Here is a 26,027-nt window from a genome sequence, read left to right on the forward strand (position 1 = left end):
TTTTTTTTTTTTTTTTTGAGACAGAGTTTCGCTCTTGTTACCCAGGCTGGAGTGCAATGGCGCGATCTCGGCTCACCGCAACCTCCGCCTCCTGGGTTCAGGCAATTCTCCTGCCTCAGCCTCCTGAGTAGCTGGGATTACAGGCACGCGCCACCATGCCCAGCTAATTTTTTGTAGTTTTAGTAGAGACGGGGTTTCACCATGTTGACCAGGATGGTCTCGATCTCTTGACCTCATGATCCACCCACCTCGGCCTCCCAAAGTGCTGGGATTACAGGCTTGAGCCACCGCGCCCGGCCCTACAATTTTTAATAAAAATAAAAAATAGGCCAGGTGTGGTGGCTCATATCTGGAATCCTAGCACTTTGTGAGGCCAAGGCAGACTGATTGTTTGAGCCCAGGAATTCAGGACCAGCTTGGGCAACATGGTGAAACCCTGTCTCTGCTAAAATTAGAAAAAATTAGCCAGATGTGGTAGTGTGCACCTGTGGTCTCTGCTGTGTGGGAAGTTGAGATGGGAGGATCACCTGAGCCTGGGAGGGTAAGGCTACTGTGAGCTGTGATTGCACCACTGCACTTTAGCCTGGCCAGAGTGAGACCTTGTATCAAAAACAACCACTACCACCAGTAAAATGTAAAAATCTCTTAGTTTTTCATTTCTGTTATGTTAAATGTTAATAGCTATAACACATATAAACTAAACAGGTTATGAGAGCAAAATACTGAAGAATGGTGTTAATGGTGTTCTTTCTTTGAACTGCTGGTTTTGTTTTTCTATGCTAGCTAATTACTGTGTGAATGAATAATTAACCTCAATGAAGTTCTGTATTCTCTGTTGTAGCAGTGGCTCATTTAGGGCTCAATTATCTTTTGATCTGTTCTTCCTTCTCATATGATTGCATCTGGATTTTTAATTTTAGAGTTAATTTTTATTTTTAAAATTAAAAATCTTTTTCTTTCTATGCCCACTGCTGTCAACCGAGTCAGGGCCCTTATCACTTTATTCTTGAATTACTTAAATACTCCTTTTTTTCCCCGCCCCCCATGTGGCTTTTTTCAGACTTGAGTGTTGATTGGAATCCCAGGGTTAACTCGACTTTAATTTTATTAATATGATTTCATATAAGTTCTTTATGATAAAACCAAAGCACATTTATAAATTAAATATAGACCATCAAATTAGCTGCATATATTTAAGGATTCGATTTTGTTAGACCAAATAGTCAGTGTTAGAGCTCATAGAATGACATAGCCTCAGGATCAGCTTTTATAATAAAGAAGTTTTTTTAAAATTTGGCTTGATAATACTAATACAGAGAATGGCTATTTGCATAAATAGGTTTTATAAGATGATGTCAACTTTTAGTCTTTGTTCAGGATGATGAGACCTACCAGTTAACCAGAGCAGGGCCAGCAAGCAATTCTTGAATGCCAGTTTTAATACCTGATCAAAATTCTGTAAAGCTTGTGTTGATCACTGAGGTGTTGTAGATTTACTGAAATCTGCATTAAGTGGATATTTAATCTAATTATTTCTGGAATCTTTACTAGAAAAAGTGTTATTGCCTAAGTTGCTCCTGGCTTTGCTGTTGGTGAGTTGCTGTTGGTTGGTGGGATCCCTGTCTCATCGGCTTTGTCACACAGCTGGGGCTCGGAGTGCTTCAGCTCACGTTTCCTTGTTTGCCACCCTTGTTTTAACTCACTTACCTGTATTGTTTTTTCTCCAGTAACACTCAACATCATGTTACATGCTAAACGTTTAACTTTTGTTATTCAACTGCAAACTCAAATGCTCTTTTCTGAGTTGTGTGTTCCCACTCTGGGCAAAGACCACTGTTTTTCTGTTCATCTTAAATGCAACTAAACTGGCCTTGAATTGTATAGAATCCTTTTGATTTGTGGTTTGATCAATACATGTTCAATCAGTGACACAATTACTTCCCTTGATTCAGATTGTGTAGAAGTCTAAAAGTATTATCTCTTCAAGTAGATATGTCATCATATAGGCTTCTATAGAGATCTTATTTTTTTTCCTTTTAAATTGTTCATTTAACATTTTCTGTTTTAAAACAGTGGAATTATCAGTCTGGGGACTGTAGTGGGACACTTTCTCTACAAAAAGTAAAAAAAATTAGCTAGGTGTGGTGGACTGCACCTCCTACTTGAGGCTGAGGCAGGATTGCTTAAGCCTGGGAATTTGAGGCTTCAGTGAGTTGTGATTGTATCACTGCACTCCAGCCTGGAAGACAGAGTGGAACCTTGTCCCCTCGGCCCCAAAATTTAAAAAGTAGTATTATATTTGAGAGTTTTTGCCTCAAATTCCTTTGAAGTTAAGATTTGTAAAAGTATGGAAGGCCAAGGTGGGATTATCATTCGGGCCCAGATGTTTCAGGCTGCAGTGAGCTACGGTCAGGGCACTGAACTCCAGCCTGGGCAACAGAGTGAGACCTTGCCTTAAAAAAAAAAAAAGAAAGAAAGAAAGAAAAAGAAATCTTAAGTACAAGCTCTTTTAATTGCTACCTGTCTTGTTTTTTTTTAACCGCGTATGTTTTTAAATAATTCTAATCGTCTGTTCATATTTTTTGTTCTTCCTGTTTAACATTTTATGTGACATTTTTAGATTTTTAAATTTGTTTCTCTACCACTTTTAAAAGTGAATGTCATTTTAAAAAATGAATGCCTTTACATTGGTTGTTATGTAACCAAGTTCGCTTTAAAAAATAACTTTATTGGCCAGGTACAGTGGCTCACGCCTGTAATCCCAGCACTTTGGGAGGCCAAGGTGGGCAGATTACGAGGTCAGGAGATTGAGACCATCCTGGCTAACATGGCGAAACCCTGTCTCTACTAAAAATACAAAAAAAATTACCCAGGCGTGGTGCCACGTGCCTGTAGTCCCAGCTACTCGGCTCGGGAGGCTGAGGCAGGAGAATAACTTGAACCCAGGAGGCAGAGGTTGCAGTGAGCTGAGATTGTGCCACTGCATTCCAGTATGGGAAACAGAGTGAGACTCCATCGCAAAATAAAATGAAACCTAACAACTTTATTTTGAATTTATTTATTTATTTATTTATTTATTTATTTCAGAGTCTACAAAGTGAGACTCCCTCTCCAAAAACAACAACAACAAAAAAACCCTTTATTTTGTAATTTATTTATTTATGAATGACAGAGCTTCCCTCTGTCACTCAGGCTGTAGTGCAGAGGTGCCATCTTGGCTCACTGCAACCTCTGCGTCCCAGGTTCAAGTGATTCTCCTGTCTCAGCCTCCCAAGTAGCTGGGATTACAGGTGCCTGCCATCACGCCCAGCTAATTTTTGTATTTTTTGTAGAGACTGGTTTACCATGTATTTCATGGTGCTCTTGAACTCCTGACTTCAAGTAATCCACCTGCTTTGGCCTTCCAAAGTTCTGGGATTATAAGTGTGAGCCACTGGGCCTGGGCTATTTTGGAATAATTTTAGATTTGTATAGCCATAGTACATTTGTCAAAACTAAGAAATCAGTATCATTATATTGTCATTAACTACACTCAAGACTTTATTTGGATTTTGCTGGTTATTTCACTAGTGTCCTTCTTTGGTTGGGTGGTTGGTTTCAGAATCCAATCCGGGATACCACAATTCATTTAGTTATCATGTCTCCTAAGTTTTTCTGACCTGTGGTGGTTCTCAGCCTTTCCTTATTTTTCATGATCTCTTAAATGTTTTGAAGTGTATCGGTCAGATGTTTTGTAAGAATGTCCTGTGATTTTGGCTTATTGGATGTTTTCTTATGATTATACTGAGGTTATGGGTTGAGGTTTGGGGCAAGGATACTACAGAGGGGAAATCCCCATCTCATTTCCTCACGTCATGGAGTATGTAATGACAGTAGGACTTACCATGGTGTTCATGGTTATGGTTTTTTCACAGAAACATTACTGTTTCCCTTTCTAGACTCTTCTTTGAATCACTGAGTCTGGCTCATACTCGGGGAAGGAAGTTGAATTCTACCTCCTAGAATGGGGGTATACACTTATATCATTTGGAATTCTTGTCAGGAAGAGTTGTTCCTTCTCCCTCATTTGTTTATTTAATCACTTATTTATATCATAGTCTCATGAATAATTATTTTATTCTGTTATAATACTGTTATGATTCATCTGCTGTTCAAATTATTCCAGCTTTGGCCATTGGGAGTTTCTTCTGTTTGGTTCCTGTCTTTGGCCTATCCCTGTCTTGAGCATCTCCCTTCTGCTGCTGGCTTGCCTTGTATTTTCCCTGTCCCAGCCTTACAATCAGCTGTTTCTCCAGACTCTGCTTCCTTGTATTTATTGGAGGGTGGTATTTAGAAACAAAAGTCTTGGGTGCTGGGTATGCTTATTGCTCCTGGGGTATGACTGCTTTCAGGCCCTCTGTTGCACAGGCCCTGGAAATGCACATATGTCAGGTAACCTACATGTGCATACATATCTGTGTTTCTGTATCTATCTGTATATATTTAAAAATAAATGTGAGTTCATATTGATATATCTGACTAATTCATCACCACCTCTTGCTTATTTTTACTTCTTTCTGGGACATTGAGAAACCTGGCTTACATTATCTACACTTTGTTTACTTGTTTGTTTAACCCTAGTGTACATGTGGAGTATTTTCAGAATTACAGACTGGTACCCTTATGAGAAACAAATTTACCAGCTAGGGTACAGTGTTTACATATTGTTCTTTTGGTATTTAGCCTTCCTGTATCTAGTTAACAACAGATTGTCCAAAGTTCTGTAGGTTAGCTTCCCCTGACCTCCTGCCCCTTCCATGAGATTATCTCATAAAATTATAATACTCTTAGACTTGCTGTATAGGTTGCATTCTATGCTGAGATCCCCTGACATCCTTTTTTGTTTTTATTTGCATTCAATTTATCATTTTAAAAAAGTCTTCACATTGAGTTGTTGTTTAACTTAACTTTGTAATATAAATGTTGTAATTTCTGATATCATTTACCTGCCATTTATGTAGTCAATAGCCAATACCTTAGTAGTGCCAATATAGTGCTTACCCTCTGCCAGGCACTGTCTATGCACCGTACATAGGTTTACTTCTCATAATGACTTTGTGAAGTAAACACTCTTGAATTAGCCTTTTTTCATGAGGAGAGTAAGGCACAAAGATGTTCAGTAACTTGGCCAAGTTCACACACAGCTGCTAAGTGGGAGAACTCTGATGTGAACCCAGGTAATGAGCTTTGGAGTCCAAGCTCTTGCTTTTTAAGACTGTGTGTAGGACTTAGAATTAATAGGACTAAATGTTCCCTTGTTAGTTTAGTTTATTATTTGATTTTGGTTTGAAGTGGAGAGTGCTGCTACCCCAATTCTTTGCCCCATGTCCGTAACAGGCATTATTAATCCTGATAGCTCTCTTTCTGCTGAGCTAGGACATGGCCTGGCGTAAGGCCATGTCTAAGTTCTCTTTATGTGTTGCTTTTCTTGACCTTACCTATAAAATCTCACTTACCATTAATTTAAATTTCAACATGTTGAAACAATGGATTGTAACTTTAAAACAAATGGAATTGTCAAATGAGACTAACAGCTGCCTTCAAAGCATTTAAACATACAAACAGGCACTATTGAAGACTGGAGAGTTTTCAAAATAGGCAATTTTTTGGCAGTCTTGCTGTGAAGTAAACATTTTTTAAAGGGAAGGACATCGAAAATATTGTAATTACATTACTTACATCTTGTTGGGTTTGTGTTTGACTTTACTTGGCCTGGTATTCAGTTAAGAGTCAAAGTTGATGCTATTAATTTAGTTGAGAAGGATACATAGTACATGTAGTTTATCTTTTTCTTTAGGCAAATGGAAACAGAAACATTTATTTGGGCAGACCAAGTAGGTAGTTATTCTCTTGATGTAGCAAATCTTTAGGAATAACTTTTATAGAAATATTAAGGGCTCTGACAATACCTATGGGACTTTTTTCTTTTTTCAAATTACTCAGTTTTTGGCAGCTGGGTAAGGAGGGGCAGGAATGTCTGATTTAGGTAAGTCCTTTCACAAGTAGAGTAGGGACGTACCTGGTAGAGAACAGTGTGGATCCCTTGGACTTGTGTGGCCTGGCCATCTGAGATGAGAGGTAGGTAGGAAGATGTGTCTTGGCGGTCCTGGGACCTCTGTAAACCTGGAGGGATGGAAGAAGTTCTACTTTTTCTGCTGATGCTGCTGATGATAATAAAGTAGGCTATGAGAGCCCATCTTCCATTAATTCAGACATTCCTGGCCCTCTGTAAATGGGGTTCTGCATTTGTAGATTCAGCCAACTATGGGTCAAAAACATTTGAAAAGAAACAAAAGTGTCGGTACTGAACTTGTACATGCTTTTTTTTGCCATTATTCCCTAAACATAATAGTTTAACAACTGTTTACATGGTATTTACATTGTATTAGGTATTTAGTAATCTAGAGATGGTTTTAAAGCAGGGTTCTCCAATCCTCAGGCCATGGACTGGTACTGGTAGGTCCATGGCCTGTTAGGAATGGGCTGCACGTCAGGAGGTAAGCTTCATCTCCTGTCAGATTAGCGGCAGCATTAGATTCTCATAGGAGCAGGAACCCTATTGTGAACTGCACACGCGAGGGATCTAGGTTGTGGGCTCCTTAAGATACTCGTGTTTTTTGTTGTTGTTGTTGTTGTTGTTGTTGTTTTCTTTTTGAGACAGAGTCTCACTCTCTTGCCTAGGCTGGAGTACAGTGGTATGATTCCGGCTCACCTCAACCTGTGCTTCCCAGATTCAAGTGATTCTCCTGCTGTAGCCTCCCAAGTAGCTGGGATTACAGGCGTCTGCCTCCACACCCCGCTAATTTTTGTATTTTTAGTAGGGTTTTACCATGTTGGTGAGGCCGGTCTTGAACTCCTGACTTCAAATGATCTGCCCGCCTCAGCTTCCCAAAGTGCTGGGATTACAGGTGTGAGCCACCGTGCCCGGCCATCCTTATGAGAATCTAACTAATGCCTGATGATCTGAGGTGGAACAGTGTCATCCTGAAACCATTCACCATCCCCCCACTTTGTCTGTGGAAAAATTGTGTTCCATGAAACCAGTCCCTGGTGCTAAAAAAGCTGGAGACTGCTGGTTTAAAGTATATGCAAGAATGTGTATAGTTACATAGTAGCATACTATTTTATATCAGGGATTTGAGCCTTTGTGAATTTTGGTATCTGTCGGGGGGTCCTGGAACTAATCCCCCATGGATATGGAGGAACCAGTGTGTGTATGGTCTCAATGATAAGTATGTATCTCATATACCCTCTGTATTCATGTGGCAGAAAGCCTAATCTAAACTGGTTTAAGGAAAAAAAAAAAAAAAGATGGGAATTTCTTGGCTCATATAACTGAATAGTTATGGAATTGGCTTGGGAATGTCTGCCTGACTTAGGGCTCAGGTGATGAGACTAAGGTTCTTCTTGGCTTTGACTTTTGTTTTTTCTTGTTGACTCTGTTCTTTGTAGGCCCTTCTCTCATGGTTTCAAGATGGCGTCCAACAAGTCCTTGGGCAAACATTTTTCCAGGTTTAAATCTAGGGGGAGAAGAGTGAGCATTCTTGTCTTAGCATTTCAGGAAACGTGAGATTTTCACTGTGACCACACTGATTGTGGCCATGTATCTAACCCTGTACTCGTCACTATGTCTAGGGAGATACACCTTGATCAGGTCTGGGTCACAAGCAGCTCGAGTCAGCTTCCTCCATTGTACTTGGTGTAGGTCTCAGAAGAGTTGGTGTGAAGCTCCCAAGAGAAGGGTGAATTGACCCTGGGTGGCAAAAACAACATAGCATCTACTCTAGTGGGATAAAGTAAGATGGAAAGGCATGGTGTTCAGGGTATTTCTGAGTTTGGTTCAATTCATTAAATATATTGTGAACAGTGTAATTTGCCTGAATTTTAGTTTAACCTATGTAAATGTAAATCTGTGAAATGTTACTACCTTCTTACTAAAGCTTTGATGGTCCCCTGCCGTATTCTGGTTTGGCTTTTGTATTAAAGAACCATTGTTATTTTGGTTTCACTGTATACAGGTAGACTTTTGTTTTAATGACTAGAGCTATAATCTGTTGAACAGGAAAAGCTATTTTCGTATTCTGGATAAAGTTCATGCTAGTGGGATTTCACTTATGAAACTAAACAAATCTTTGAAAAATTGAAAAACCATATGTATTTATACAATGTCTATTTAGTAGAAGTTGTTTAAATAAAGGCTTCTGCCAATACATGAATATTTAGAGCTGTATTTTATTATTTTACTTTTTTGAGAGGGTCTTGCTCTGTCACCTAGGCTGGAGTGCAATGGTGTGAGGATGGCTTACTGCAGCCTCCTTCTCACAGGCTCAAGAGATCTCCCACGTCAGCCTCCTGAGGAGTTGGGGCCATGGGTGTGCACCACTATACCCAGCTTGCTTGCTTATTTATTTATTGATTTGAGATGGGAGTCTCACTATGTTGCCTAGGCTGGTCTTGAACTCCTGGTCTCAAACAATCCTCTAACCTCGGCCTTCCAAAGTGCTGGGTTTATGGGCTTGAGCCACTGTGCCAGGCCTTGAATCTGTATTTTAATAGTGTGCTTACTTGGCTGTGGTGTTGTGAAGAGATCACTGAAAATGGAGTCAGAAGCGTGATTTGAGCCTGTCATTTGTTGTGGGGCAAGGAGGTCAGGGGAGCTAACACCTAAAGGCTCACTGTATGCCAGGCGCAGAACTCTGTTTACATGCGTATTTGGTTTTTGTCACCAGACTTTGAGGTAGGTTTTACGGGTAAGGTCTTTAAGGCAATATCAGCTTCCTTTTTAAAAAGAAATTCTAGAAACTGAGTTTTAGTTTCAAGATATCTAATTGGTAGGGCTGAACCACAGGGTCCTAACTGTCCTTGTGATTTATCTCCTTTTGGTGATTTCTTGATAATAGGATGCACTTTACTTCACTTTTTGGCTCAAGCATGGATAGGCCACCCTTCCTTTTCATACCTGTAGCTAAACTTTACAAATGATATGCTAATAAGATACAAGTTACTCTTTATCAGTGTGGTTAATAGACCTGTTTGTTTGCTTGTTTTAAGTCTATAGCAGCCCCACCCCCAATCAACAATTTCACTTTCTGAGGCTTTAGTTACTTAATCAAACTACAGTCCGAAAATACTAAATATTCTGAGAGAGAGAAGACTATAGCTACATAACTTTCGTTACAATATATTGTTGTAATTGTTCATTTTACCATTAGTTATTGCTGTTAATCTCTTACTGTGCCTTATTTATGAATTAAACTTCATGCATGTGTATTGATAGGAAAAAACATGGTATGTGTAGAGTTTAATACTATCTGCAGCTTTAGGCATCTGCTGTGGGGAGGCGGTCTTGGGAGATTTGGGGGGACTGCTGTACAGTTACCAGGCACATGCAGGCGCTGGGATTTTACAAATGAGTAAAAGTGGTTCTTGCTATTGAAGCACTTATAGTGGGAGTAGAGTAGAGTGAAAAACATGGAAATGTGATTTTAATATGTTGTAAATGCTTTGATGGTGGGAGTTTTGTGTAAAACATCCTTTTAATTGGTACCTTAAATTTTAATATTTTTTTGACGGATCTGCTTTGGTCCTACACTTTCAAAGAACTATCTGGACACTGTAGATCTGTCATGATATACTTTATTAGTTATGTTATTAATGGTAGAAACAGCATGGAAAGTCTTACAGAATATTAGACAGGGATAGTTGTAGTACCAAAACATAAAATGCCAACTAATGTCTTCACCAAGACATAAAATATACATCTTAAAAAATGAATTGTAACAACACCCACATTATACATCAGTGAAAACTAAACACGTTACTGCGCTAGGCTTTACTGTACAGGGGTGCTACCTCCAAGGAGAATGTTTGTCTAGGCAGCAGATGGACTGGAGGTGAATAGCCTATGAGCTAATGAGGCTACAGAGCTTTCCTTTTTATTTAATTCCTTTTCCTTCAGTAGTTGCTAGGCCTTTGAAGTGCCAAGTTGTCTAAGTAATTTGCATAGAATTAGTTAAGTTCATTTGTTAACCGACTAGCAGATAGGAAGAAAATTGTTGTCATGAAATTATTTTTAAAAAATAATGCTCCAGTTTCTTCCCATCTTTGATGTCTTTTGGTCCCACCACACTGCCTTCCTAACACCATTTTCTGCTTTACCTCAAAGCCGGGGTTATCTTGAGTTTAGTCTTCTCAATCCGAGTGACTGTCAGCTTTACTCCACTTGAGCAACTTGCAGGCAAGGCCACACTTGGAACCTTTTCTCTTGGAATAGTTCTATCTTGGTGATTTCTTCAGCCTTCTTTATATGAAGTTCTCACTCAAATTCCTGCCCATTCTTATCTCTTCACTCACTTTAGGTTCTCAGTCCTTTTAATTTGTGACTTTCATTCTCCAGGTCCATCCTTGTTAAATGTCTACCAGCCAGACTTTAGTTGCCCCCGTCCAGCTTTCTCTTGCTCAGACTTAAGATTTCTTTAGGTTCTTCCTTTGCCTTTTGAAATTCAGCTCAACTTTTAAGGTTGAGTTCACTTGTCACCTTTCTTGCTATCCTTCTGCAGTTCCTAATATTCTCTTCTTTCCCCCAAAGTGCCTTTGTATAAACAGCCTTCTATATCTGTGAATTCCAAATCCATGCATTCCGAATTCATGGGTTAAATCAACTGCAGCTAAAAAACATTCAGAAAAAAGTGAAGGATGGTTGCCTCTGTACTGAACATGTCTATACTTTTTTCCTTGTCATTTTTTCTTAATACAATATAACAACTTTTTACATAGTATTTACATTGTATTAGGGATTATAAGTAATCTAGAGATGATTTAAAGTATATAGGAATTTCTCATATCTCAGGAAGCCAAATTTAAAAAAAAAGTATATGGGAAGCTATGCATAGGTGATATGCAAATATTATACCACTTTATATCAGGGACTTGAGTATCCATGGATTTTGGTATCTGAGGGGTGTTCTGGAACCAATTCCACAGGGATGCTGAAGTAGGACTGTCTATTTCATACTATATTTTCCCCCCTTTCTTAGGTAGAATATCAGGGGCAAGGATTTAATCATATTAGTATATTAATTTTATTCAAGTTCGTATACATTGCCTGGGTCATAATATTTATTATATGCTTGAGAAAATGAATTTCTTTGCCCCTTCATTTCAACTCTGAGTAAACAGCCATCTGCTTTCTCTGTCACCTGTTGGTGGTTGAGTATTTCTGTAGAAAGTTACCCACTGACCTCAGAACTCTTCTTCTAAATCTTCTCCTTAGGCAGTTTTCTCTGTGCATGAGGTTTTATGTAAACAAATAGATGAAGCCTGCCCTACTCATTTATTTGTTCAAGCCAGAAAGTCACCTTTTTCTTCATTTTCCATATTTAAATCATCATTTGGTGAAAGTTCTGGCCTAAATAACTCTTGAATTCATGTGCTTTTCCCTGTCATTGCCAGTATGGTGTAGAAGCCTCTGTCACCCCTTGTCTGGATGCTGTGCTGCAGCAGCATCTTAACCTAGTTGCAGTTATTCTTTTACTCCTTCACCCAACACCCTTTTACTTAAAACAGTAAAAGTGGCTTCCCATTGTTCTTAAGATGAAGCACAAATTGTTAGTTTGGTCTGCAGAGCTTTGCACAGCCTGACAGAGAATGTCCTCCTAATAATTTGAAGATACAGTATGATTTTAATACTTTACAAGAAAATGTTCTAGGAAAAGACACTTGTTTAGACTTAAGGTGAGGTCTCTGCAGTATGAATTAGGCATCTGGTGAACTATAAGCTGTCCCCGCATTTAAACATAATTGGTTCTTAGAGCCTGCAACTAAAGATAAGGCAGAAGAATTTACTTTGCATTTCCTGCATTCCTCTTTTCACTTGATAACGAAACTCCTCATGTTAGTAAAGGTGGCACAAGAGGCAAAAATAACAGGCTTTATCACAGTGTTTAAGGAGAGGTGCATGGTTCAGTGTGTGGGGACAGAGTACCTTTGTTTGTACATTTATTACATGTTGAACTCTTTGTAAATTTTACTTCTTCTTGGATTTACCTTTTTCAGCTATTATGCCTTCTGTAACAGCTAATTTAATGATGAAAAACTTAGACTATGTCTTTATATTTTCTTCGCTTCATGAATGTGGATCTCATAAGAGTTAAAAACTAGGTTGTGGTATAGTATACTGAATTCCTGTAATGGGATCATGTTTCTGTAATATGGCTGCAATTTAGTATAGAATTTTTGTAAATAAAAGTATATTTAAAAAATATATTAAATAAAAACTCAAACTTTCAATGAAATGTTTTAAGGATTTAACCATACAGGACAAATGAGCCCCTTTCTGCAAATACCAACAGTGTAATATGTGTCATTTCTTCACTGATTGTTAGTTTGCTGCGGATTAAAACACAGGTGATCATATTCAGGCTGGTTAGATTAGTGATTTTAATATGAAACCATTGCTTTTAGAATAATCATGGGCCAGACTGGGAAGAAATCTGAGAAGGGACCAGTTTGTTGGCGGAAGCGTGTAAAATCAGAGTACATGCGACTGAGACAGCTCAAGAGGTTCAGACGAGCTGATGAAGTAAAGGTATACTTTTATCTTTTGTGAAAATGAATATACAATTAAGGATAGGTTCATTTTTCCCCCTAAGTTCAATAAGTTTTTATTTGAAATAATATATTTCTAGCCAAGTTTGTGTTTACAGTAAGATAAGTGAATACTTGGAAGCTTAGGTTCTTGATCTGTCTTAACGTTACAGTATGCACATTAATCAGTTGTTTAGTGTACTTTTATTTGCATGTGCAGACTGAAGGACTAAATATAAAGGGATGTATTTCGTGGTTTTATATTTTTAAAGTCGTTGTGATTAAAAAAAATACACACACACACACACAGAGTCAACAAAGAAAGGATGGAAATGATTTCCTGTTCCTTAACAACTTGCAATAAAATGATAGGCGTGGTGTTTTTGTATTATTTGAATGTGGAAAACTATAGTGTAAAATCCACATGCACCTGAGAAAATGTTCTTGATATTGAGAAAACACTAGATTTTTAACCTGCTTTAGAGGTGTTACACATTTTCTAACAATGAACAATTTTTCCTCTCCTCTCCTTCATTTTTTTTTTTTTTAAAGAGTATGTTTAGTTCCAATCGTCAGAAAATTTTGGAAAGAACGGAAATCTTAAACCAAGAATGGAAACAGCGAAGGATACAGCCTGTGCACATCCTGACTTCTGTGAGCTCATTGCGCGGGACTAGGGAGGTTGGTTAACATAACATGTTGTAGTAATTATCATCACCTTTTGGTTTTTGCTATTGGAACATTTGTTTGGTTATTGGGAGGAAATCATTGACCTCAGGGTGTCCATTTTTTTATTGCTATTTCTTTTTACTTTGCAACTGTTAATGGCTGCTATAGATCCCACTACTAGCTATTCCTATAACAGAGTTCTAATTGTTTGGAATATACCTTGAAGTAGGTAGATGCCAGATTTTATAAGACTGTTGATATTAAAAAAAAAAAAAAAAAAAACTTTTAAATCAAATACTCTTTAATGTTCTCATCAGAGCACTATTTAGAACAAGGTTTTCTGACTCACTGTTGTAATGCCAATTTGAATTAGCCGTGTGGTAAGAAATGTTTTCATATTCATGGACCAGAAAGCTTTTTATTATATATGTTGTTCAAAGGGTAAGCCTCCTTATAAGAATTTAAAAATTTCTTGTTGAGAGATTAGAATTTCTATTTCTATAGTATTTTCTGAACAAGGTAGCTCTTAATTACTTTAAGAGTTTCCTATTTTCAAAGAAAGGCAGTAAATCTATGGTAGAATCTATAATTAAATATCCCATTAAAACATGCTTGCAGCAAGATGAGAAGAAAATGGCAAAGCCTAAATAGCTTAGGCATTTTTGTTTAAGTGCCTGTGTTGTATAGAAAGATATGGCATAGGATTTTTAAAGGGGAGTTGAAGCAAAAAGGGAGAGGGTGATTTCAAATTAAAATTACACTGTGTAGTAGATTGTTTATCTGAATGTCTAAATATGGGACACCTAAACAATGGAATTTGTTTTAAAGTAATTTTTCAAGGAGTGGTCATTTTGAATATAACATTATTGTAGCAAGCAACAATTTGCTATTCTATGAGGCCTTTTGGAAATTATGTGACATACTGGCTTCAAAGACTTGTCAGTGATAATCCCAGTAGCAACAGCCATAATCCTAATGATGAATTCAGTGATATTCTGGTGGTCTCAATGGTGACGTATGGAATGATTCTTAGTCATTTATGCATTTTGTTAGGTGACACCTCTGTAAAGCTCTGACTTATAATTGTATAAATATTTATTATACACTGACCCTTTCTTCCTCATTTGGTACAGGCCAGAGCCTAGATGTTAGAGGTTAGTGGCTTGGGGGAAAGGGATTTTTTTCTATGCCCATTTGAATGTTCTTAAAGGAAATGAGGATGAGGGTTTTAGTTGTCTTGAAAGTTTTATCTGGTGACCTTTTAGAAATGTTGAAGTGAAGGAAAAACCACATTTTCTCCCTGGAGGAATAAATCTTAGAAATTTGGAGAAATTAGGTAGATTTATGTTGAATACTTATTTTTGCCACCATTATGAATCTCAAAATGCTTCTGAAAGCCTAACTTAGGCTTATAGCAAGAGTTAACAGCAATAAAGAATTATGTCACTGTGCTAGATACTTTGTACACATTACCTCATTGAATTTTCATGGTAAGGAAGGAATATTATACCCTTTTTAAAAAAAAATCCAGGCAAGGAAACTGAGCTTAGAAGAGTTAAGTCAGTTTGCCCTCTCTAATGATCTGATGTGGGCCCAGAGGAATGCACTTTGCTCAGACACATGAAGGATTAGTGAAGTACATTATTTACATTCAACTTGAGTTGCATGTATAATATTTGGCATTAAATTTAAGACTATTGTTTGTTCAAGTGGATGTTTACTAATTGAAATTTTCTTTTAATTTTGTAAAATGGAGACATGTCATTGAATATAATGATACCTAATTTTTTTGAGTTTATGTGAAACATTGTGAGACGAAATCAGCATTTTAGTAAAAATTATTTTCTAAACTTAGTACTTCCACAGTATCACCCCCCCCCACACACACACACACAGATTGAGAATAAACATTTTCACAAAATATTGGAGGGAAAGGAGGAAAATAATCCCCAGCCTTAGGAATTCAGTTTTTGTTGTATAGAACTCTGACCTGATTAAGGTCATTAGTTGTTTTTGGCGCCAGTGTTGGTAGCTGATCCTGCTTCAAATTATTCATCTTTTATTTCCCCTTCCCCCCTTTTCAAACCATCATCACTGACTTTTAGAAGCCGAAGTTCTATATAGTTTGTGATAAGCTTCTTGGTGTTATCACAATAAATCATAGTTTTAGGGCTAAAAAGGACTTTAGTGGTCTCATGGTCCAACCTCCTGACTTTTCAGATGAGAATATATCCCTGTTTATTTTTTTCTTTGGTTTAAGCATTTTCATTTACATATTAATTTCTTTTATATGCTTGAAAGATTCTAGTCTGAAGTAGGTCATGCAGGAGGAGAAAATAAAAGTGAGTCTTGTTTGGCAAAGACTTTCCTAGTGGTAGGCTTGGCAGAATTTCACACTGCAGTATTGATTCAGACATGTAAAGTCTATAGCATTCAACATTTGAAGTACCATTATAGCATTGTTTTAATTAACTCCTTGCTTTTTTTATAAGCTAATTGTATGTAAGTGCTGGTGTCTTCCGTTTAAATCCTCTGTAGCATGACAAATCATTGACAATTTTTAGTTCTTTTGTCAGGTCTTAAACTTACACTCCTGTTTGTAGTTGTAGACGTGGATATGCTCGGTTTGAAAATGACTGATTTTCTCCAAGTTATTTTGGTAAAGAATGACAAGCGTTTACTGTCTGATCTAATGAAGTGAGTGCTTTAGATGCTGATGTCAGGTCAGAGAGCTCTGCATTTGAACCTAGAGACCACATCTCTAGTATGTTGTTTTCTTATTGTGTGTGGTTTTGTTTCGTTTCGTTTTTGTGACAGGGCCTTACTCTGTTGCCTAGGCTGGAGTGCGGTGGTATAATCACAGCTCTCTGCAGCCTTGACCTCCCAGGCTCAGGCGGTCCTCCCACCTCAGCCTCCTGGGTACCTGGGACTACAGTCACACGCCACCACACCGGGCTAATTTTTTGTATTTTTTTGTAGAGACGGGGTCTCGCCGTGTTGCCCAGGCTGGTCTCAAACTCCTGGGCGCAAGCAATCCACCTGCCTTGGCCTCCCAAAGTGCTGAGATTATAGATGTGAGCCACCGTACCCATCTGTTAATGTGTTTTTAAGATAGTTTGGGGTAACTCTTTTTGTTATTGAGATTACAGAACCTAAGCAGTATTGTTCATAGAATTGTAATACAGAATGTGTTCACGTTTTTTATTTATTTAGAGACGGAGTTTTGCTCTTTCGCCCAGGCTGGAGTGCATTGGCGTGATCTCAGCTCACTGCAACGTCCATCTTCCAGTTTCAAGTGATTCTCTTGCCTCAGCCTCCTGAGTAGCTGGTATTACAGGCATCCGCCACCACGCCCGGCTAATTTTTGTATTTTTAGTAGAGATGGGGTTTCACCATGTTGGCCAGGCTGGTCTCGAACTCCTGACCTCATGATCCTCCCACCTCAGCCTCCTAAAATACTGGGATTACAGGCATGAGCCACTTTACCCAGCCCCAGAATGTGTTTACGGTAAAAAAATTACTTCTGACTTCTTGAAGACAGTGACTATATATGTTTTAAGTTTCTTTTATTCTTAAGTTAGTCTTTTAAAGAAGCTGCCAGCTTCAAAATGTCATTAATGAATACGTATAGGTTGAGGGATGTACATTTTATTTCCATAATATGTCGCTGTTCATCAGTAAATTGTTTCTAGGTGACTTTCATCACTTTGTCTTGTCAGCTAGTAAAAACTATGTTCTGTAGGTCTTCATATCAGTAGTTGTATTTTTCAGTTTGTCTCTTTTTCGAGTTTTAACGAAGAAACTGGTTTAAGAGAGAAAAAGTTACTTTTGAGATTCTCACTTATGTATTGCTTTTTTGTACATCTGCCCATTTCTTGCTGATAATCACAAGACATTTCTTTTTTTTTTTGAGACAGAGTCTTGCTCTGTTGCCCAGGCTGGAATGGTGCAGTGGTGCAATCTCGGCTCACTGCTGCAACCTCCGCCTCCTGGGTTCAAGCAATTCTCTGCCCGGCTAATTTTTGTATTTTTAGTAGAGACGAGGTTTCACCATCTTGGCAGGCTGGTCTTGAATTCCTGACCTTGTGATTCACCCACTGCGGCCTCCCAAAGTGCTGGGATTACAGGTGTGAGCCACCGTGCCGGGCCCCAATTACAAGACATTTCTCCTTCCTATCTATATGTGTTATGACTGAAAGAGAGGTTTGCTTAGATAATGCGTGTCTTCTGGGTAAATGGTATGATTAGTAATATAATCCATCCTGCCAATATGCATTTCTAGATTTCCAGGAGAATATAATGTTCCTGTAAGAGTTCTGTGTCTTTATTTAATGAAGAGATAATTGGTGTATATTTATTCTTGGGGCTTCAGAATGTCTAAAATAGATGCAGCATCAGAAGGGCATCATGGTCCTTGTATGAAGAATTTTAAAACTTTTGAATTTTTAAATATTTACAGATTTGCTCTTCGTAGTAATATTTGAAATGATTGTAAGTTCATTGCTTAGCATTTGATATTAGCAGAGTTGTTTTTTTTTTTTTTTGGAGAAGCTTCTGTCAAAATAATGTGTAAATCCTTTTGTATGTTGGCATTTTGGACTTAATATTTTTGTTGAAGGAAAAGGAAAATACCTGGTTTACATGTAAACACTTGATTGCATTTTTTATTGACTTAGTAATGAAGTTCCCTCAGTTAATTGTAAATGAAAATGTAGTTACTATTTACAAAGAAAAAATTATATCCTAGTGTATTTCATGTATAATTTAGTGTACTTTCCTCAGATACATTCTTTGAGTATAGTAAGATGGTTTCTTTATACATTTCAGGATTGTAGGACCTATAGGTTTAGATTCTCATGAATCTTTTGAGCAGATACGGCAGAAAGCTGGTCATTTTTCTCATGTCTTTGAATTAAGTGAATGGCTCTCCAAGTTTCTGTCTTAACTCTTAGTCTGAACATATGCACTCATTCTTACTGTCTCAAGGTAGTGATCTCTGAGTTGCTTTCTGTGGTTCCTTGCCTCTCTTTAAGTCTTTTGGTATTTACCTGGAGAGCTGAGTCTTCTTAGGTTAACTGTTGGTCCTTCCCACTTGTGTAACTTTTAAATCTATGCAGTCTTTACTTTATTTCTGGCTTTATTTAGGGCTGAAATAGATGTAACAGTTCTTAGATGATCATATGAGAGTTTTTTTTCCCCCCCTATACTACCCCCCCCCCCATTTTATGCTTTTTCCAAAGGGTTAGATTAAAAAAAAAGAAAGGTCATTTGTGATATTTGAGTTTATAGTGTTGTCGTATGTTGAATATATATAATTTATTATTTTTATATTTTAAATTTGATTATCTTCAGTTTAAAAAGTGAATTTTAAAAAGTCATATTTAGGCAACTAATAAAACTAGCAGAAGCTGCTTTTCGTTTGTTGTTTTCCTCCTGGAATGTTGTGTATATAGTTTGTGTTTTACAAATTATTGTCGTTACAGAGATCATGTATCTTTCCCAAATGCAAAACCAAATTCTGATAACTATTTAAAAAAAAACAACAAATCCGAATGAACAAAAATGGTTGCTTAATCTGGAATGTTAGAAATTGTTTTATCCTCTGAAGAAACAAGAAAATTGCATTAGACCCAGGACTTTTGTCATAATTTAGCTTTATAATATGGATTGACTTAAATTTACTCCTTAGGATTCTGTCTTACCTTCTCTTAGTAGATTTTATAAAAGAATATCACTTACATAACATTTTGGGAAGGTTGGGCAGATTTCGCAAGCTACCTTGACAAGGCAGTTTTATACTAGCTAATGTTACAACCTGTTGGGTTAATGAAACTAGTTTAAAAGTTTTATCTTTTTCTCTGCACTGAACAGATCATTGTAAAATGATTATTATAAAAATTTAGATAACACAGCAGAAGATAAAACAGAAAGCAAAAGTCCCTGGAAAAGTTTCCGTAGTCCAACTGCTCTGGCTTTTTATTCTTTCAGAGTTCATTTTCTATATATACTAGCAGGTTGTTAATAGGTATTTTATTTTTAAAAATTATTGGCGAGGGCCGGGCGCGGTGGCTCACGCCTGTAATCCCAGCACTTTGGGAGGCCAAGGCGGGTGGATCACGAGGTCAAGAGATCAAGACCATCCTGGTCAATACGGTGAAACCCCGCCTCTACTAAAAGCACAAAAAACATTAGCTGGGCATAGTGGTCCATGCCTGTAATCCCAGCTACTCAGGAGGCTGAGGCAGGAGAATTGCCTGAACCCAGGAGGTGGAGGTTGCGGTGAGCCGAGATCACGCCATTGCACTCCAGCCTGGGTAACAAGAGTGAAACTCCGTCTCAAAAAAAAAAAAAAAAAAATACTGGCCAGATAATACATCCCTGGCATTTTGGGCCATCATTTTACAACCTCTGTCCAAATTTTCATTCTTTTTAAAAATGTGTAGTGTTTGACATTATGGATAAACCATAACTTATTGCCCCGTTCTTAACTGATGAACATTTAGTTTTAAAATTTTTGCTTTTGCAATCAGTGCTGCAGTGAACTTCATATAGATCTTTGCATCTTTTGAATGATTCTGTATACGTTCCTAGAAATAGAATTAATAGATCAAAATGATATGCATATTTAAAAATTGAACAGATATTACCAAATGCACCCTCAGAAGTTTTACATTACATTCCCAGAAGCTGTTTATGGAATGTCCATTTACCTATATTCTCAACACAAAATATTATCAATCTTAATCTTCAGTCCAATAGATAAAGTAAGGATTTGTTATATTTGTCTTAATTATTTTGTGAAGTTAAATGTCAATTGCTGTTTGTTTGTTTTTTTTGTTTTTTGTTTTTTTGTTTCTTTTAATGAATTGACTGTATAGTATTGGATCTTTTAAAATTAAGTTGCTTTTTCTTATGATTCATAAGGACTTTTGGTATATTATAAATACTAGTTTTTGGCTGGGTACAATGGTTCACACCTGTAATCCCAGCATTTGAGAGGCTGAGGCGGGCAGACCATTTGAGGTCAGAAATTTTACACCAGCCTGACCAACATGGTGAAAGCCTGTCTTTACTAAAAATACAAAAAATTTAGCTGGGCATGGTGGTACATGCCTGTAGTCCCAGCTACTTGGGAGGCTGAGGCAGGAAAATCCCTTTAACCCCGGGAGGTGGAGGTTGTAGTGAGCTGAAATCACGCCACTGCACTCCAGCCTGGATGACAGAGCAAGACTCTGTCTCCAAAAATAAGTAAATAAATATTAGTTTTTTTGTCGTATGTTTTACAGATTTTCCCTGCATTTTAATGATTTTAATGTTATTTCTAGTATATTTTGGTTATATGGTTCTTTTAATTTTTGTGTTTCTGAAAGGCTCCAAAATCTTTCTTCACTTCAAGATTATAAATTATCAACACATCTTTAGTTCTCTTCTTTTAGTTTTCTTGTTTCATTTTTATATTCTAATATTATTTAACCCATCAGGAATTTCCTTTGGTGTAAAGAATGAGTAGGGGATTTGGTTTTAATTTTGTTCTTTTTAGTTTCCTGGTTGTTTCAACACTCTTTACTGAGTAATTAATGAATAGTGAGGGGCACTCTTGTAAACCCGTTTTCGAAGATCAGCAGAATCAGCCTTCTTAGTTGGTGGTTCGCTGGACAGTTCTGCCACTCCAGCAAAACCTGGAGTGTTTCCCTTCAGAGACCACAGCCTGTGTCATCTTACCCACTTTCTTTCTTTTTTAATTTGACAAAGTCTCGCTCTGTTACCCATGTTGGAGTGCAGTGGTGTCATCTTGGCTCAGCTCAACCTCTGCCTCCCAGGTTCGAGCTGTTCTTGTGCCTCAGCCTCCGGAGTAGCTGGGATTACAGGCATGCACCACCATACTTGGCTAATTTTTGTATATTTAGTAGAGATGGGGTTTCACCATGTTGGCCAGGCTGGTCTTGAACACCTGACCTCAAGTGATTCACCCACCTTGGTCTCCCAAAGTGCTGGGATTACATGCCTAAGCCACCATGCCTGGCCTTGCCCGCTCACTTTAACTCGAACCTCTTCTACTTTTTATAGTATTAAACCCAGATCCACCAATTTAAGCAAGGCTTCAAAACAATTTTACTTCCATGGCCTATAGAAACTATAGATTTACATAATACTCTGTTCCTTCCCCTCCCCAATGACAGAGATTATTCTATTTTCTACTTACAGGACTGTTAGTGAACTAGAAATGTGCGTTTACATGTGATGGATGAACATCACTCTTTTTACCTGCTTCATGTGCTTTTCTGAGTTCTTATGTCCTGTGATTATTATTGTTTCTGATCTCCAGTATTTAGCAAAACTGGAGTTTTTTGCAAAGCTGCAGATAATGAGGGAATGATTTACCTTAACAGTCCTTCAGGGCTTTAACCTAGGATTAACTAGGCTTGCATATTTGCGATTCCTTTCATTCGGGGCCCTGCTTCTGAAGGTAGGATGCAAGGAAGAGCTTTAAGGATCTAAATTTCCTCCGAGCCTGGGCAACATAGTGAGATTCTATCTCTATTAAAAATACTTCAGTGAGCCATGATTGCTCCACTGCACTCTAGCCTTGGCAGCAGAGCTAGACCCTGTCTCAAAAAAGAGGGTCTAGGGCCGGGTGCGTTGGCTCACCCCTGTAATCCTGGCACTTTAAGAGGCTGAGGTGGGTGGATCATGAGGTCAGGACATGGTGAAACCCTGTCTCTATGAAAAATAGAAATATTAGCTGAGCGTGGTGTAGTCCCAGCTATTCTGGAGGCTGAGGCAGGAGAATCACTTGGACCCAGGAGGTGGAGGTTGCACTGAGCTGAGATTGCACCACTGCACTCCAGCCTGGCATTGGAGTAAGACTCTGCCTCAAAAAAAAAAAAAAAAACAAAAAAAAGACAAAACAAAGGGTCTAAACTTCCGGAAATTGTATTCCAAATGGCCTATGTTCTGTATTAAATGCTATGTATCCTCCCCCTCCCCTCAGGATGTAGAAACTGTTACTTACAGGATAAAAGTGAACTCAGAAGCAAATACTCTTGTGCTGTAGGGTAGAGGTTCTTCACACAACCAGGAATGAATCTGTAACAAATATTTAATGACACAAACTGAAATAATTTACAATCTGATAAGAAGTACTCTTCTATTCCTTAACTCCAACACCCTTGATTAGTTGGGTTCATTAAATACATCTGTGTCAATATCTTAACAGGGTTTTTTTCTTCCATTTTTATTTATGCCTCTCTTCTGTTTGAGCAAATCATTTCTTTTCAAGTATGTCTTCTTCAGTCACCCTTCTATTTTGCCTTCTAAACCTGGTTATGAATTCACTTCTATTATTGAGCTTCTCTTAACTTTATCCAAATTTGCTATTTATCTCATTGCAGCTTTTCTTCAGTACTTCCTTTGCATAAAAGTAGCCTGAACTTAAATTATATACACTGTCATTTTCACCAGAAGGGCTAGCTAATTTAAAACTTGGGCGTGTTATCTTTTCTTTCCTCAAATCCTGAAGAATATAGGATAGTTTCAGAAATCACTCCCAGCTTTTCTCCAGACTTGGTGGCAACTGATGCTTTCTTCTGACTCTTCCTCTCCTGGAGTGCCGACCTTCCTGCACCTTCCTCGCTGTTGTCACATGGAAAGGCTACAGGATGTTAGACAATGTCAACAGTTCACTGTGTCTCTGGCATGAAATAAATGGAGCAACCAGTATCCAAGAATATTTTTTGCTTGGCTAATTGATTGTATATTTTTCCCTACTTTATGGAATTTGGACTTAGCCCTTCTCATGTTAAAGATTATTCAGAGGCAGGACAGCCATGGCTGTTGTCCTTGGGATGTCCTGCTATAAAATTGGGAGTCATACCTACCTCACAGGGTAGCTGTGAAATTTAAAGAAGTTAACTTTGGTAAAGTCTCTAGCACAGTGCTTGGCACATAGTAGGGTGTGTTAATTTCTTTCCCTTCCCTGCAGGCCATTCACCTGCTCTTCCCTCTACGATTTTCCATAACACAGTTTTTACTTGGAACCAGCCTTCTGCAAAGAGTCTCAGTTTGGTTGTGTACTCCTACAACTACTATTTTTGGCTTGACTTCCCTCTCCAGCTCCCAGTGGTCCAGCCACACAGTCGCCTATTGTACCAGCTGGTTGATGTAAGTCTATCCATCCTCAGAGGAACCTGGTTACTTACCAGTAAGCTGTGTTTCTCTGAAAATGTAGCATCCTTGGTAACGAAACTAGTTTTTTTCTTTTTTTTAAACCATTGATGATGAATCATCTCTAACTTCCTTGTGTAATCCTCAAATTGGAACTAGATTTAGAGAATTTAATTTGTTGTTAACGGTCTCCTAGTTAGTTACTGAGTCCAAGACACATGCTCTGATCAGGTGAAATGTGGAGACCCATGAGGTCAAAATTCTTTTCACTACTCTGAGTGACATGAGATTTAATTATGTAAACTGTCAAGGATGATACATTTTCAAAGAAAACTAAGTTGCTGGTAAGTAACTGGGATTTTTGAGTAATTTTTCTGTAAGTCGATAAATAAGAATCCCACAGTTGTTTTCACCAACAAATGCTTTTGCATTTGAATATTATTTCATAAATGAAAGGAATATGGTTATTAGTTACAGTTTATAGTTAAAGAATGGGATAGGTTTCTAGAGATACCAGAAATATAATGAGGTGGGGATAGACTGTTAGTTTTCTAAATAGGTGATCTCTTAGCTTTCAACAGAAATTGAAGTCTCCATTAGAGAAAATCAGTAAATGTAGTCTGTTCATTCCAGAAACATTTTTTGAGTGCCTACTTTTTTTTTTTTTTTTTGAGACACTGTGCTGAGTACTGTTTCAAGACAGAGGCGAAGCCACACTTGGCTCAGCTGCTTTTGCCCTCAGAGAGCTTATTTCCTTTGTCTTAGTGACTCTTGCGTGACTCAGAACTGAGGCGATGGGATACTGGGGTATGACAGAGGTATGGGATTAGAAGTAGTACTTAGTGTTACAGCCTGTGCTTTAATATTTTCTGTGCTTTGATAAGTTCTTTCTGTTAATGGGAAAAATCAGCTGACTTCATTCAGGATTTGCGGAGTATTTGGTGTATCACCAGAGCAGCCATAAATGAAGCAAAGCCAGTGCTCCTTCTTTCTCATAGTTGAAAGGAATATTCACTCTCTAACCTTATGTGTGACTTTGGGAGTTAGGAGTTAAAGCAGGTGAATAAGTCAGAATTGGAGAGGCAGCCCACTCTCCCTTAAATTTTAAAAGCACCTCTTCCTTCAGAAGCCACAGAATTAATTTATTGCCACCAAATGTAAAAAAAAAAAAATCAGAAACTTTTTAAGAAATGAAAATTGTTTTGTACTTGAAGTCACTGGATAGTATTTGATACTTGTATTTCATAATTATAACCACCTCCACCCCCAAATTTACCCAGTTAAGTAGAAAGAAGGAAAGAAAACTTGGCAGTAGTAATAAGTTGTTGTTGGAGGAGATACTCCTATTACATTGTCTCATATGTCCCTTTTATTTTTTCATTTTTGTTTTTTATTTCTTTTGAGGCAGGGTCTCACTCCTGTCACCCAGGCTGGAATGCAGTGGTGCGGATCACGGCTCACTGCAGCCTTTGCCTCCTAGGCTCAAGTGATCCTCTCACCTCAGCCCCTCAAGTAGCTGGGACTACAGGCACGTGCCACCTTGCCCAGTTAAGTTTTTTGTGTTTTTAGTAGAGACAGGGTTTCCCCATGTTGCCCAGGCTGGTCTTGAACTTCTGGGCTTAAGTGATCTGCCTGTCTTGGCCTGCCAAAGTGGTGAGACTATAGGCTTGAGCCACTGTGCTTGGCCATGCCTCTGTTTTATATAGTAAATACTGCATGGCTGTAGTTGTTATTTTACCCCTTGAGCACTGCAAGGGCAAGAACTACAGTGCAGTGATTAAGATCATGGGTGTTGTAGTCAGACTTTAAATCCAGGTTTTAATCCTGGTTTTGTAATTTGCTTCCTTTCTAACTAGACAAATTATATAACTTCTCTGAACCTCAGTGTCCTCATTTGTGAAGTTTTGATGCAAAAACTACATAAGGTTGTAATGAGGAATAATTAAGATAATGTATATAAGCACTTAGCACAGTGCCTGCAACATAGTACGTGCTCAATAAATGTTAACTGCTTTTTAAATTGGATTATTGGATGGATGGATGAAGGATTGTATTAGAGGCTAACTAACAGGAAGGGGAAAGATTGCAGGTTGTGGAGTGTTAGTAAACTGTTCACACCATCTTATTTACTGGAGTTACGAGCCTTATTAGTATTATCTTTATCTTTGCCTTTTTGGAAAGCAAATTAATGGATGAATCACTGTCACAGTTCTTCCTAACTACTCTATCCTTAAACCTTCACTTCCACTAAGGAAGGAATTATTTTGTGCTGCAGTGACTGTGATGATTAAGAGATTATCCCACTGGCCTGATGCAAACCCAATGCTGAGGGTCAGGTGTGGCCCGTATGCCAGATTTCTACTCTGAATTTTACCACACCTACCTCTGCTATTTTTAAGACATTTTAAATAAAAAATTTAAACCTTTAATATGTATGTGTGTATATATATGTGTATATATATATATATATGTATATATATATGATTTTTTGGTTTCATTTTATTACACTTCTTTTTTGCTCTATTTTCATTGATTGTGAATTATGAATGTATGTCTAGGATATTTTGGAG

The 26,027-nt window shown here is 37.9% G+C and overlaps 1 protein-coding gene across 11 annotated transcripts in view; it reads left to right on the plus strand.

Moving 5' to 3' along the window:
• The window catches only part of EZH2 (enhancer of zeste 2 polycomb repressive complex 2 subunit), a 76,130-nt gene that overhangs the window by 23,518 nt on the left and 26,585 nt on the right, over positions 1–26,027 (plus strand). For 4 of the 11 annotated variants that reach the window (XM_032245132.1, XM_032245122.1, XM_032245126.1 and 1 more), the window contains exons 2-3: positions 12,502–12,625; positions 13,177–13,305. In XM_032245132.1, coding sequence (XP_032101023.1) covers positions 12,509–12,625; positions 13,177–13,305 — 246 coding nt within the window. In that variant the 5' untranslated portion in view covers positions 12,502–12,508. Of the gene's footprint in view, positions 1–8,570; positions 12,626–13,176; positions 13,306–23,275; positions 23,455–26,027 lie in introns of those variants that run through there. The other 7 variants (XM_032245129.1, XM_032245124.1, XM_032245125.1 and 4 more) reach the window with 5 other exon arrangements.

This window comes from Sapajus apella, unplaced genomic scaffold, assembly GCF_009761245.1.
Source record: "Sapajus apella isolate SASKATOON/1434 unplaced genomic scaffold, GSC_monkey_1.0 scaffold56, whole genome shotgun sequence".
In the NCBI taxonomy this organism is placed as follows: Eukaryota; Metazoa; Chordata; class Mammalia; order Primates; family Cebidae; genus Sapajus; species Sapajus apella.